This window comes from Phaethon aethereus (assembly GCF_964289735.1).
Source record: "Phaethon aethereus genome assembly, chromosome: 3".
NCBI lineage: Eukaryota > Metazoa > Chordata > Aves > Phaethontiformes > Phaethontidae > Phaethon > Phaethon aethereus.
Window position 1 is genome coordinate 5,463,733 of NC_138576.1, and position 13,530 is coordinate 5,477,262.

At 39.0% G+C, this 13,530-nt stretch overlaps 1 protein-coding gene across 1 annotated transcript; it reads left to right on the top strand.

The window, feature by feature from the left end:
- The first annotated feature begins 5,214 nt into the window (after positions 1 to 5,214).
- On the top strand, positions 5,215 to 13,241 carry LOC309403193 (serotriflin-like). The gene is made up of 7 exons (XM_081997240.1): positions 5,215 to 5,690; positions 8,292 to 8,420; positions 9,606 to 9,696; positions 10,224 to 10,369; positions 10,937 to 11,031; positions 11,750 to 11,838; positions 12,487 to 13,241. The coding sequence occupies exons 1-7, from the start codon at positions 5,631 to 5,633 to the stop codon at positions 12,612 to 12,614; spliced, it is 738 nt and encodes a 245-aa protein (XP_081853366.1). The 5' UTR covers positions 5,215 to 5,630; the 3' UTR covers positions 12,615 to 13,241.
- The last annotated feature ends 289 nt before the right edge of the window (positions 13,242 to 13,530 follow it).

Sequence of the window (13,530 nt, forward strand, 5' to 3'; positions counted from 1 at the left end):
GTCTATAAAGAGGAATTAATTCCCTGTGGAATTAATTTTTAATTTTTTTTACATTAGATTAACCCTTCAGGTAGTCTACATGAGGAAGTGGGAATTGATATGCTAAATTGCTCTTTGTACCATGGTCCCGGATGTCAGTTTTATTAATCTTTGTTTTCTTCCATTTTTTTCTTCCAATTATTTTACCCATAGACCATAAATTGTAGCATATCTGACAGACATTCTTTATAGAACAAATGGCTTTCACTATTTAAACAGGTGTGGCACGCTTTAAAGAAGTACTTGCAGTAGTATTATTTCATTTTAACAATACAAATAAAGTTCAGGCGACTGTAGAAAATTAATGAAAAGTACTGAGTATAGCAGATAGGGTATAATAATGTAACTATGTCCCAGGACATGGAGTACCTGGAGGTGCAAGATTGCCTCCCCTCACAGTCAATAGAGATGCAGTCTTAATAACTATAGTAGGCAATTTATTAGGCTTCCTGATGATGATAACCCTGGCCTCATCAAAGTCATCACAAGCACTTCAGATAAAAAAAGCACCCTTGCCTCATCTCAGAACATGGAAGGATATGGGAGACCTTATGACAAGCGACTGCCCATAGTGCTGCCCTCTGCACAAACACAGAACAAAAGCAGCTGTGTTAGGAAGGAATTATAATCTGATATTAAAATGCTGGCAACAGCATATAGCTGCAGAAATACTGCAGAAAACGGGGAAAAACGAAACAATGTTGAGTTGTACTATGGGCAGCAACCTTGACCCAGCATAACAAAAATGGTGCTCAGTGTGCAAGGCATCACAGCAAAGGCAAGAATAGGGAAGGAAATTGCAAGAAAAGAATGAGGAGATGTGCAGATGCTTTATGCCTTCTGAAAGCCAACAAGCAGCATGGAAGGAAGCAAGACAGGTTGTGTTTAAATAGAGCATAGTTGAGCATGGAGGCCCTGTCAAAACTGACTTTGTGATATTACCTAATAAATGAGTGGAAGCAAAGATTCTGCAAAAAGGAAAGGTCAGCTGAGTGATGCTGCACTGGAGCAAAAAAGCAAACACATGCCACACATCTCTTCAGTCTACAGGGGGGAGATGTACATGTCTGTAGCCATTCTGCAAGTAGGTTACTCTTGAGCAACACATGGGATGAATTGTGTGTATAATAATGCCTAGTGCCACAGCCTTGGGGCCTCAGTGAGCTAATGCAATATAAATTTTATTTAGCAAATGGGGGTTGGTTCTCTTCCACTTGGAAGTAAATATCACTGTGTGGCCCAGTGTGTATTCTGTACATGGTTATGAAGTGAGTTGCTGACTCTGCCTCAAAATATTTATTCCACTCTTTTGCCACAGCCAGAAAAAGACAATTGCAAAGCAACCATTCCTAAACTTGAGCTTTCGTTTTGTGAACACAGCATCAGCACTGCAGCTTGCTGATCAGACTACAAGTATTTTGGTAAAGTCAAAGTGCTGTAAAAGGACAGGCCTTTTATCTTCTCTCTTTCCCTGCCCTGGAGCCAAGCAAAAAAAGCCAGAACAATGCAGTTGGGTTGGTTCATTTTCAGTCACTTGTTCCTTAAGAAAAGTTCTTTCTTCTAAAATGTACAGCCCCAAAGCTGATGTCACTCATCAGCAGTAAATATTGACAAGGAAACCACATATATATGTATGCAACCCTAGAGTGAAGAGAGCCTCTAACTCCTGACACCCTTCCTAAGATACAGAAGGATTCTGGCTGGACAAAGGTAATGTTGCAGAATTTAATTTCAGTATTAGAGATTTTATCCATAGAGCCACTTGGTCAGTATTGATTGGGCACTGTGTTACAAAGGGCAATGTAATTAATAACTAAGTTGTACCAAATGTGATAATTAAAAGACAATGTCTGCTTATAGTAATCCCAGAGCAAGCATTTAGAAAGCACACCTGTCTCGGTGAAAAATAGCTTCAGTGAAGTCTAATCCCCTAATTCTATGTTTTTTTAGATCAAAATGTAACATTTGGACTCACTTGCTTCATTCTTCAAATGTGAACATAAATTAATCCATTTTGCAGAGTGTGGTCAATCACAGGAAATGCTTTTCTAATGTCATTTGAATTATTTTTATGTTGAATTTATTTCACTTGAATATTGGAATATACCAGTACAGCTGAACTTAGAATTTTTCCATCCAGAAATGTTAACTATCTGTCCAAGTTTTCAGGTATATACACTATTAAAATGTCTATTTTATATCTTACAGTATGCAGTAAGCTGACTGCATTTTCTTAATACACAATGAAAATTTTTTTTCAAAATTAAAGGTAAAAATATAAACTCGGAGAAGGTAGAAAAAGCTTATATCAAAGTAACAGAAAAGACACTTTCATTCTTACAAACTTTCAAACCTTCTATGCCCCTGAAAGTTTTATCAGGTGGCAGGAAAAAGACTCTGCTGAGAAGTGAAGCACCAGGACTAATCACCAAAAGCCTGGACTGTATTTTTCAAATAATATTTTGTTTCTAGCATTTTAGCTGTAGATTTTATTTTTTACGTTACATCAAATTTGCATGAAATTCCAGTTTTCAAGCAGACCTAGCTAAAGGTGAGTTACTAGCATTTGTATCTTCAGAAGCATAGAAGTGATTTAGTGGATTGAGGACTATTGACATGGAAGGGTAATTGTACCTGGGAACTGTTGTCTTTTGACTTTGAAAGTAATGCCAAATACATTTATTCCAAGGAACAGATTTGATTGTACAGTCTGACAATTGATGATGTGCAATAGTATTTTGATCAAGTTTAATTCTGGAGCTAGCAATGTTTTATGTAGCACCTTTCTGGGGAGTCTCAGAAAGATCTTGTTTCTGCATTTAAGGACAAGATAACTCCTCAGTGGCAAAAGATATCCCTTCAGTTTAAGAATTCATCCTTCATTAATATGAGTGAGATCCCTGCCTCTGCCTCATGCAAGTGATTTCCTTATGCAAGCATGGGAAAAGAAGGTGAAGACTGAATATCTGAATGGCATGAAGTCTTTGGTGTGATAGGAAATGTCTTGTTGATTTATATCATGTAGGGAACACAGTACTGAAATAAATGATCGCTCTAGCTGCAACCTAACTAGTACCAGGAGCATTACAGTCACCAGATCACATTCTCTTGGTGTTTTCATAAGTTGAATAGACCTCCTAAGAGTTAAGATTTCCTAGCCCAGGCACAATGCCACCATAATGTAACTCTGAAGACCATTAGATTCAAACTCACATCTCTGCATGGCAGTGCCATGCTACCATTTTTGTTAGGACCAGTTTGAGAATCAATACATGAAGATCATTGCCTTGTGAGCTCATGAAAGAATACTGCATATTGCATAGAATAACCCAATAACTTTTGTTCTGAAGTCAGACAACTTACTCTTGCATTGCTACCGTGCAAGTGAAAAGAGAATTCACTTTTCTTCTTTGGTTTAATCTCCCTAGAGGTAGGTTAAAACTCTGCATAGCTGTGCATCTAAAAAATAAAAAACTTATCTTGTTCCAACACTGGCTTGATTGTCACCTTCTGATATATGGACTCATGCCTTATATGTGTTCATTAACCCTTTGCTGTGAATATTAGCCCTAAGATCTCTTGGCTGGGTGCAAACGTCACATGGTACGTTTATGTTCTCTGGTTGATTCAGCTCCGATCTTAGTGGAAAGTCTTTCCTGTGTCGTAAAAATGATGAATGTTTCTAGCTATGCTTATAATTATTAGCATAATAATAGCATTCCTAAATTCAGAGGAAGTCACTCTCAACCTGAAAGGTAAATGCTGGCAAGAGCATCGCTACATCAAGCCCTTTACCATGACATTATATGCTGTGATATGTGTTGGAATACTCCTACTGCAAACTAGTGTGGAGTACTCATAACATGTGAACATAAAAGGGGTCTCACACACAAAGACAAATGTTTGAAAAACGTTATATTTTCCAGCATTCCAGCAGGCCTTTCCCAGGCCCTCTGTGCCGGGTTCAATTTTAGTCAGAAGTTTAGCCCAAAATGAGAGTTATAAGTGGACCTGCTTGCGCCCAGTTACACACCACAATGTATAGAACTTGCTCCTCAGTGAAGATGAAAATATCAGAGCTGCTGCACTATTTATAAATGAAAAAGTCACACCAAAGCATCAGAGAAGAAAACTGACGCTCTTTCTGGACCCCCATCATTATTCTTTTTATTGCTATCATTATTTTCCCTATAATAAGCAGCAGTTTCTGACACCACAGGTGTAGGCTGACCCACTCGCACAGGACTAGATAGCAAGAAAATCCATGGACTTCAGTAACATAAACCAGACATAAATAAAAGGGAGATCAGATCAAAAATCTAGAGGCAATTTCAGGTGTTAAATAATGAACAGCATATGAATAATGCTATAAATGTCATCTCTTCCAAGTCATCATTCTAGGAGCAAGAAATATTAGTTCTATTCTGTGAAAGAATGAAATGCAAGCTGTTTTTGCAGGACCCTGGTAACTTGCTGTTAAATCTTTGAGATGTGAATCCATCCTTCAGTTCCTGCTGGGAGTAAAAGCTCTTAACTCATTCTTCTCACCTGACAGCAACATGTTTTCATTGTCTATTTATGCTTTTAACAGGTGTTATCCCAATAGTTTCACCGTCAAGCAGGATTTCCTAGATCTCTGCCACTGACCCATACTGCCCACACTGTGGATTTTTCGCAGAAGCCAGCTCTAAGGTTTAGTATGTTTGACATTTTTTTATGTCTATATTCCTTGCTTGGTTCAGCCTGTTTTAAGATGACCCGTTGAGCTCAAAGTTGCTCTTCCTCCTGATTTTGCCACATCTTTACTCTTTACCAACTCAAAAGATGTTTTTTCCTGTATATCCTCAATAATACAAAGATACGTAACCTTTGCTGCTTCTGACATGTAGAAAAAATATCCCATGAATACGAGTGGGTTTCCGACTGCCTGTGTACATGCTGTGGTGTTGGCTTCTATAAGGCATTTAGCAGCCACAGGGCAATAGCCAGTATTATTCCATGAAGGTCTTGTTTATGTTTAGGTGTAAGATGTAACTTGAGGGTGATCATCACCATTTACTGGAGCCATTATGATGCTGATTTGATGAGGAAACAGGGAGCAGGAAAGGAATGGACACAACTGTTGCTAAGTTCAGTGCTCCACTCCACAAGACCGGTTCCCAATACAGATGATGCTTGCTTGAGCAGGATGCTGCCGTGACCCTACTGAACAAATTAATGGGCTATTTTTTATACAAGGAGGCAAAGATGAAGGAAATGCTGCAAACTGAAGGTACCTTGAATAAAGAAGACAAAAGAGGATTGATCCATCTGTTAGAAGAAACAATGCACCTTTATACTAGTTGTAGTCCCTGCTTCAATGCTAGGTGAAGTCTCTCTGTACAAGATGGTGCCCATGCACCATCATACACTCATTGCAGAGTTTCAGCACATTCAGCTGTATTAGGTATCACCTGAAATAATCTTGTGTGTGGCAGGCTTGACTTTGCAACAGTTTTGTGTCCCGCTTACGTAGCACATTACAACACAAACTTTATGCAACAGAGATTAGTGGATTTTGGCTTTTGTTTTTTGTTTTTTTCTCTATAGAAATGGATCTACTAACTGGAATCACTTTCCTGGCTGCTTTGCTACACCAATCTGATAGACAGGTAGGAGAAATTCATCTTTTCAAACGAGCCATATCTGAGTACATTGTATAGATATCTGATGTGGCATAGTCTGGTCTAGTGATCTCTAGAGCTTTTTTTATTCAGTGCTGAAATTAGTGTTAATATGTTAATATAAGACAATGAAGATGAACTCTCATTTTTCACAGATTTTTGTGAAAAATATTTCTTGTGGCTATAAAAATATTCTTCTCTTCACAAGAATAATTTTAAAAATATGTTTTCCCCAAAAATATGAACTGAAGCTATTCTAAAGTAGTTTATCTAAGTATTAGAAATCTAATCTTCACCTCTCCTTAGAGAAGATTAATCTTGTAAGGTGTAGATACCTACTACATAGGCACTTGAATGTAAGCTATTTATCAAGATCTGCTTATTGATGAAAAGAAATAAGTACTTCACGGATGCCAACCGTCTCTTCCTTCAGTAAATCTTGGGTGAAGGAGTGGAGCTCCTCAGGTGTCGGTATTGTGACTGGTGCTCTTTAACATCTTTGTTGGCGACGTGGGCAATGGGATCGAGTGCACCCTCAGCAAGTTTGCCAATGACGCAAAGCTGTGTGGTGCACTTGACACGCTGGAGGGAAGGGATGCCAACCAGAGGGACCTTGGCAGGCTTGAGATGCAGGCCTGTGCAAACCTCATGAAGTTCAACAAGGCCAAGTGCAAGTTCCTGCACCTGGGTCAGGGCAATCCCAAGTAATCCAGGCTGGATGGAGAATGGATTGAGAGCAGCCTTGAGGAGAGGGACTTGGGGGTATTTGTTGATGACAAGCTCAACATGAGCCAGCAATGTGTGCTTGCAGCCCAGAAGGCCAACCACATTCTGGCTGCATCAAAAGAAGTGTGGCCACAGGTTGAGAGAGGTGATTCTGCCCCTCTACTCCACTCTGGGGAGACCCCCCTGCAGTGCTGCGTCCAGCTCTGGAGCCCTCAGCACAGGAGAGACATGGACCTGTTGGAGCACGGCCAGAGGACGCCAGAAAAATGCTCCGAGAGCTGGAACAGTTCTGCTGTGAGGACAGGCTGGGAGAGCTGGGAGGGTTCAGCCTGGAGAAAAGGTGGCTCCAGGGAGACCTTATAGCAGCCTTCTAGTACTTAAAGGGGGCCTACAAGAAAGCTGGAGAGGAACTTTTTACAAGGGCATGAAGTGATAGGACAAGGGGTAATGGCTTTGAACTGAAAGAGGGTAGATTTAGATTAGATATAAGGAGGAAAATCTTCCCTATGAGGGTGCTGAGTCACTGGAACGGGTTACCCAGAGAAGTTGTGGATGCCCCATCCCTGGAAGTGTTCAAGACCAGGGTGCATGGGGCTTTGAGCAACCTGGTCTAGTGGAAGGTGTACCTGCCCATGTCATGGGGTTGGAACTAGATAACCTTTAAAGATCCCTTCCAACCCAAACCAATCTATGATTCTATGTCCTAAGTTGTTTGTTTCTTTTACAAGAGAAGTGTCTTAGTGCAGCTTGAGACTCTCCAGATAATCGAAGCCATCCATGTGTGGTTATATAGACAGCCATACCCTTCTGGAGCAACAGTCTAAGGCTAGGTAGGGCTCGCTGGGCATTTCAAATGGCATTAGGTGCTATTTTAAGCCACTGACTACTGCCTTTAAAACCTAGAATTGAGCTCTGAACTCAAAGCAGTGGGATTCATTCATATTTCTTGGACATTTCAGAATTCACTCTCATTTTATGCTACTCTTATGGACCTTAATGGCAAACTGAGATGATTTTTAGATATTTATATCTATGGTATAGATATCTAAAACTAAATAAGATGAATGAGTGCCTAGAAAAGGGACCATCACACCAACACTGGAACTCATCTCACTGACTTAAGCATCAAAGTATTAGTTGTCTAGATTTCTGCCAGCCTCTCTCTACAAAGGAAGGAGAAAGAGGTACTTGTAGAGAATGGCTCTTCCAGTCCTAAAAAGGAGTTCAGGTTTTGTGGGATGAGCAAACTCTGCCCCCTCCAGTAATGACAAAGCGAGTGCAGGTGTATAGCTTAGCCTGACAAATCTCATTTTTAGATATTAAGTGGAAAGAACCCTTTCCTGAGGGATGTTTTAGTCTGAAAACTCCAGAATAAGCATTGCAATCCTTTTTCTCTGCATGTCATGACCTGACATCACTATATAAAAGACAATCTAAACAATTCATTGCTTTCTTGACCTTAGGTATTTCAGAAGATGGTCTGCAAACAGTCTTAATTTCTGATCCAGCTTCACACACTTCCAAATCTTACAAATTACAAGAGCTAGGGACTTTTTTAGTGCACACAAGAGGTCAAAGCCAATCTTGAGATTTGGTTCCAGAGCTAAGCTTTCTCCATGTTTGGTGTGGAGACATCTGAAAGTAGAATTCCTATCTACAAATTTCATTTAGTGTCATGTCTCCTAATGAAAAGTGCAGTTCGAATCAAGGAAGGAAGAAGAAATATCAGAAATTATAAGAATAAAATAACATATAAAAGAAAGTTGGGAATTTCCATTAAGCTTTACTTTGATAAGAAGGTCATAATTTATCTTGCTTATTAAAATTCTGATAACTGGAACCTTCATTGTTATTGTTTTCCAGGGTTTTCAGCATAAACGCATGGACATTCCCTCTTTTCCTCATGGAAATGAAAATAAAAAACAGATCCTTGAGCAACACAATGAAATACGGAGATCTGTAATTCCTACAGCCAGGAACATGCTGAAGATGGTAAGCTACGCATTGCAATTAGCCTGTTTTCCACATCATTAGCAGAAGATTGTGGCCTTCTAAACAACCCACACTCAGTGAACAGAGTGGGCAGAAAAGGTGGTCTGGGATTGAGATGAAGAAATCAGGATTTTTATACCTTTGTTTCTGCAGGCTTCATGCTTAATTTTGCACACCTTGATGCTGCAACCACTTTTAAAATTATTGCAAAGGTCTCAAGACATGCCACAAGTGGTATTTGAAACTTCTCTCCTAACCAACATGTCTCAGTTTCTCCACTTGGAAAAACGCAATTAAGCAACATAGGAACTCTTCCATTCTTAGGGATATTTGTCTACAGGAACCACGAACACAGCTTTGCCTCAACCACATCTGTTTATTGCTGTCTGCACAGTGAACTGAACGTTCTTTCCTTATGCTTTTTCATTGCAACAGACAGCAACTGCAAGCCTTTTCAGGGAAAGCGTTTAAACTGGGGGGAAGGTACAAAATGCAGTGATGGATAACACTCTTCAGTCTGTGGGATAAGCAGCTCCAGAAACACATGCCCTGGATAAAGGAAAGAGTGTATAAAGCAAAGGTGGAGCAGGAGTGCCAGCAGAGCTGTGCTTCTGAATTGCACATTGCCAGGGGGGCAAAATAGACCTAGGTCTGCATAGCCTTTTGTCTTCAGCTGAGCTTGCTTTGCCCATCACTGCTCCCATCCCTGTCACCCCTGATATTCTTTGTTATCCCCATCCCATGGGCAGATGAGCTAGTCAGTGCTGTATGGTTAAGTTTGCACGGTAAGACGTGCAAACATTCCCCGTGTTCGAAGTCCAGCTGGTGTCTATCACTACTTCACAGTTGCATCTGGGCTGAATATCAGGTTTATATCGTTTAGCACACTGCACCCTGCAAAGTTAACTCACACAGGCAAAACAAAGCAACAGTATGTTATAAAAGACCTATTAATCAGGATTGTCTGGAGATCAGGATCTACTGTGCAGAATAACCTTTAAGAACTGAAAAAATGTGGTGCCCATGCCCCAGTAGTGTAAACTGGCACAACTCCTCTGGTTTTTTTGAGGACCACGGGACCATTCAGTGCACAATGCCCAAGTCACTCCCCATTTTTTCTCTTCTTCCTCATGGACTGCACTAACCTATCGGTGACCTGGATACTTCTTCCTTTGTGTCTTTCAGGTGTGGAGTGAGGAAGCTGCCAAAAGTGCTCAGAGATGGGCAAATAAGTGTGGGATGAAAATCAGTCCAGGAGATCAGAGAGTTATTAATGGTACATGACAAATAGGAAGCCTAAGCTGATGGGTTAATGACAATTTGCAGATGACCCCTGTGCATGTGCACTAGAAAAAAGGATAACATTTAATCCGTGGTAGAATACCTTTTGAGGATTATTAAACATAAAAACATCATCTTTGTCAGAGAAGTACTCTGAAAGAAAAATTGGTGGAACTTGAATGAGAGGGACACTATGTACTTGCCCTATTTTTCTACCTTTCTTTAATTGTCTGGTTTTGACTCCTGCTGGAGACAATACAACAGGTGACCGTGTTGGTATGATTAAGTACAGACATTTTTGTGTAACATTTTGTAGTCAAATAAATACCTGTGACTGAAAGCTCACCAAAATCCCTACAGCTTTCATAGGATCACGCGTACTGCCCTCTTCCTAAAATCACAGAGCAAAGAGGTTGGCATCATAGAGATTTTTTTAGGATGTAACTACACCCCTCTGTCATACCTCCTACCCTACAGCTTGCTTCTCTCCTAAGCAATACAATAGACTTACTTCTACTTCAGGTGTCACCTGTGGTGAGAACGTATTACTATCATCTCACCCAAAAACATGGGCTGAAGCAATTCAAGCCTGGTACAGTCAGTCCTCCAATTTCAAGTATGGATTTGGAGCAACGGCAAAAAATGTCAATATGGAGAGCTACACTCAGGTATGGAGAATTGAAACAAACTGCAATGATATGCTGGGTTTACAGGAGTACACTTGAGGGAAATGGGAGATATCTATCGTCAGAAAAAAATTATCACTGTCATCAAGCCTTTATCTATTGTTCACATGATGATCCGAAGATGGTTGATAAATTAAAACTCCTTTTCATCTAATTCTGAGGCAACAGAACTGTCACTTAGGAAGAGCTGTCCAGAAGAGAAACATTATTCTGTAGAAGAAAAAAGATTCAATATCTTCAATTTAGAAATAATTATTTCTATATAAAGATTGAAATACCTGATTAAGAACAGTTAAAGCAAAATATCTATGATTAAAATGTTAGAACTTAAACTTTAGTGTCCTGCCAGAAACCGGTCCAAAACATGTTGAAACTGGAGAACATCATAAACTCATTTTCGTATTTTTTTTTTCTAACATCTAAACTGTAAATTTAAAAGCTAAATAGACAAAACAAAACAAAAAATTATGTTCTGGTTCAGCCATTTTGTGAGCTTATTGATGATAATTCAATGACTATGAAATAATCTCTTTATTTTTTATTCTACAGGTAATCTGGTATAACAGCTACCAGATTGGATGTGCAGTTGCCTACTGTCCTAGGGGCCAATTCAACTACTTCTATGTTTGCCAATACTGTCCTGCGTACGTACTGCCTTTTTACTCATTTAAATAACAATAATTCTGGATATGTTTTCCAAAATTCCTGCAGTCCATTGGTCATGTGTAGGATAAAATGATTACAGTTTATTCTAACCATTTATAATTTTGAAAATACTGATGGGAATTGTGACTTTAACATCAGGTTAAATACCAGTGTTCATTTTATATCAGATTGAAACAAAAATTAGGGAAATTTTAGCATATGAACAAAGGAAGGTCCGCCTCTGTCGGGATCGGGCACCATGCACAAATCGTCCTATAACTCTGACCACAAACAAGAAAGTCAGATGCAAAGTGAAAGACAACAGCAAATAAATATTCACAGAGGTAAAGAGCACATCTGAAACAGCTGCATGTCAGAGGGTGGTTGCTGAGGTTATCTCCTTAAAAGCCACAATCAGTCAAAAGCCATTAGAAAAGCCAAACTAGGAAGCACATAAGATTTTTTTTAAACTGATCATGCTATACAAAGGCAAATAATCCATTAATTTTCTTTCCCTAAACCTTATTGTCCCTCCTATTTAAGATCAAAGTTATTCTATTCTATGAATATCTCAAACTGAAACATGACTGTCTGTGAAAATCATTTTATCCAAAAACTTCTGGGTACCTTTCATGGTGATAAATAATGTAAACTCCTGTTAATGGTTCAGAGCTGCACTTTGGCCTTGTTTTGTGTTGTATTTCTTTCAAATTTCAGAGGAAACAATGTAATGGAAATAGCTACACCTTACAAAAGTGGACCAAAATGCGCAGACTGTCCAGGTCACTGTGACAGAGGACTTTGCAGTAAGTGAATGTATTCCTTACAGCAAACATTGCATTACCTCAGGTAATAATCTTGTTCCTTTGTAAGATTTTACTTTTTCATACTTACTGCTTGCTAATCTGGAGGAAACATCCTAGAACTTCCCCTTTCATTTTCCCTTAGAAATAACACTGGTTAAATATCCCACCAGAACAGGCATAAACAGGGGGTTGGACCAGATGACCTCCAGAGGTCCCTTCCAACCTCAGCCACCCTGTGATAAAGGGTAAATTGTGTTGCTGTCGAGCAATAGGTGCATTATCACACTGTCAGTCTTCTGCTGCTCTCTTCTGGAAAGGTCAAGAAAAAATGTCTTGATCAACATCTACATCTAAGGGCATGAACAGATTGCCAGGCTCCACATATCCTTGTGTGCATGAAGATCTGCACAGGCCCCTGGGTTCTGCAGACCTCCATGTGGAGCATGTCAAAGTATACAAATAGATAGGTACCACCTTTCTGTCTGCATTCCCTTTCCTATAATATTCAAACAATTTTAACAGCAGAGCAAAAATACGAAGACGATATAGACATAAAAATTTGGAGTTTTTGGAAAATGCAGAAATATCAGACCAGGACTTTGTTTTCAATTAATATTTCATGGTTTTGTTTCTTTCTTCTTTATTTAGCCAACCCTTGCAAATATCAAGATTACTTTGGAAACTGCAGAGATCTGAAAAACTTATTTAGCTGTAACCATTCACTGATGAAGGAGAAGTGTCCTGCTACCTGTAGCTGCACCACTCAAATCATATAATATCCTGGTAGATGTCATTATAGCTGCTGTGAGACTTACTTATTAAGAAAGAATAGAACTCACTGTGAAGTGTATTCACTCTCAGTGCATCAGTTCATATAGTCTAACCTATAGGTAACATTCTTTTCTGCAGTCTCACCATTATTTCTGTTCTAAATAAGTCTAGTAGCTCAAATATCCTCTGATGTTATTTTAGACTTTGTAGAAATCATGATCTGTTACTGTGTTACTTTGTGGTTTTCCTTGCAGTGGATCTTCCACTGATTCATTTCTTTTTAATTGGAAACACACTTTTAAAACACTTGAATTTTTTTTTTTTTGCAAAATATGTTAAATGCTACTAACTGTCTTCTGTTAGCTTTTCTTTGATTATCAATTGAATGTATTCCTGCTAAATAAATACATGATTTACCAGCAGTTCATAAACGGAGCTTTTCATTGAACCTATTTATAATTCAATTTTTTAATTTGGAAAATTCCTTATGGATATTTCAAGGGTCTCTGATACTTCATGTGAGTGGGCATGAGACTGGAAAAGAAAGACAAAGCAAAAAGTGACACATTTTTTTGTACAGCCAAAATAAGAGACACACATTGAATCTGCCAACTATTACTCCGTGGCCTAAACATAAAGCTTCTGATGCATCTATGTATGCAAGTGATAAATGATATTTTTTATCATATGGCACCAACAGCTGAGAAATAGGAATGGTTTTTAAAAGCATTCATACAAAGAAAGAGGTATATCTACCCCATTCCATCCTCTCTCAGTCTCACACTTGTTTGGAATTCATATTGCCGCATGTAGAAAAAATACTGATACAAACCAAACGAACAAACAACAAAAATCCGTAGATCCAAGTCCCCAAAAATCCCCATCAAAATATCTGATATTCTCCAGAACGTCTCAGGAAAC

What these genes read in the sequence shown, in the direction of transcription:
- LOC309403193 (XM_081997240.1), top strand. Translation starts at nt 5,631, where the DNA reads ATGGATCTACTAACTGGAATCACTTTCCTGGCTGCTTTGCTACACCAA. An exon ending in CCAGGAACATGCTGAAGATG is followed by an intron (nt 8,421 to 9,605) that starts GTAAGCTACGCA and finishes TGTGTCTTTCAG; the next exon opens with GTGTGGAGTGAGGAAGCTGC. An exon ending in CTGTGACAGAGGACTTTGCA is followed by an intron (nt 11,839 to 12,486) that starts GTAAGTGAATGT and finishes TTCTTTATTTAG; the next exon opens with CCAACCCTTGCAAATATCAA.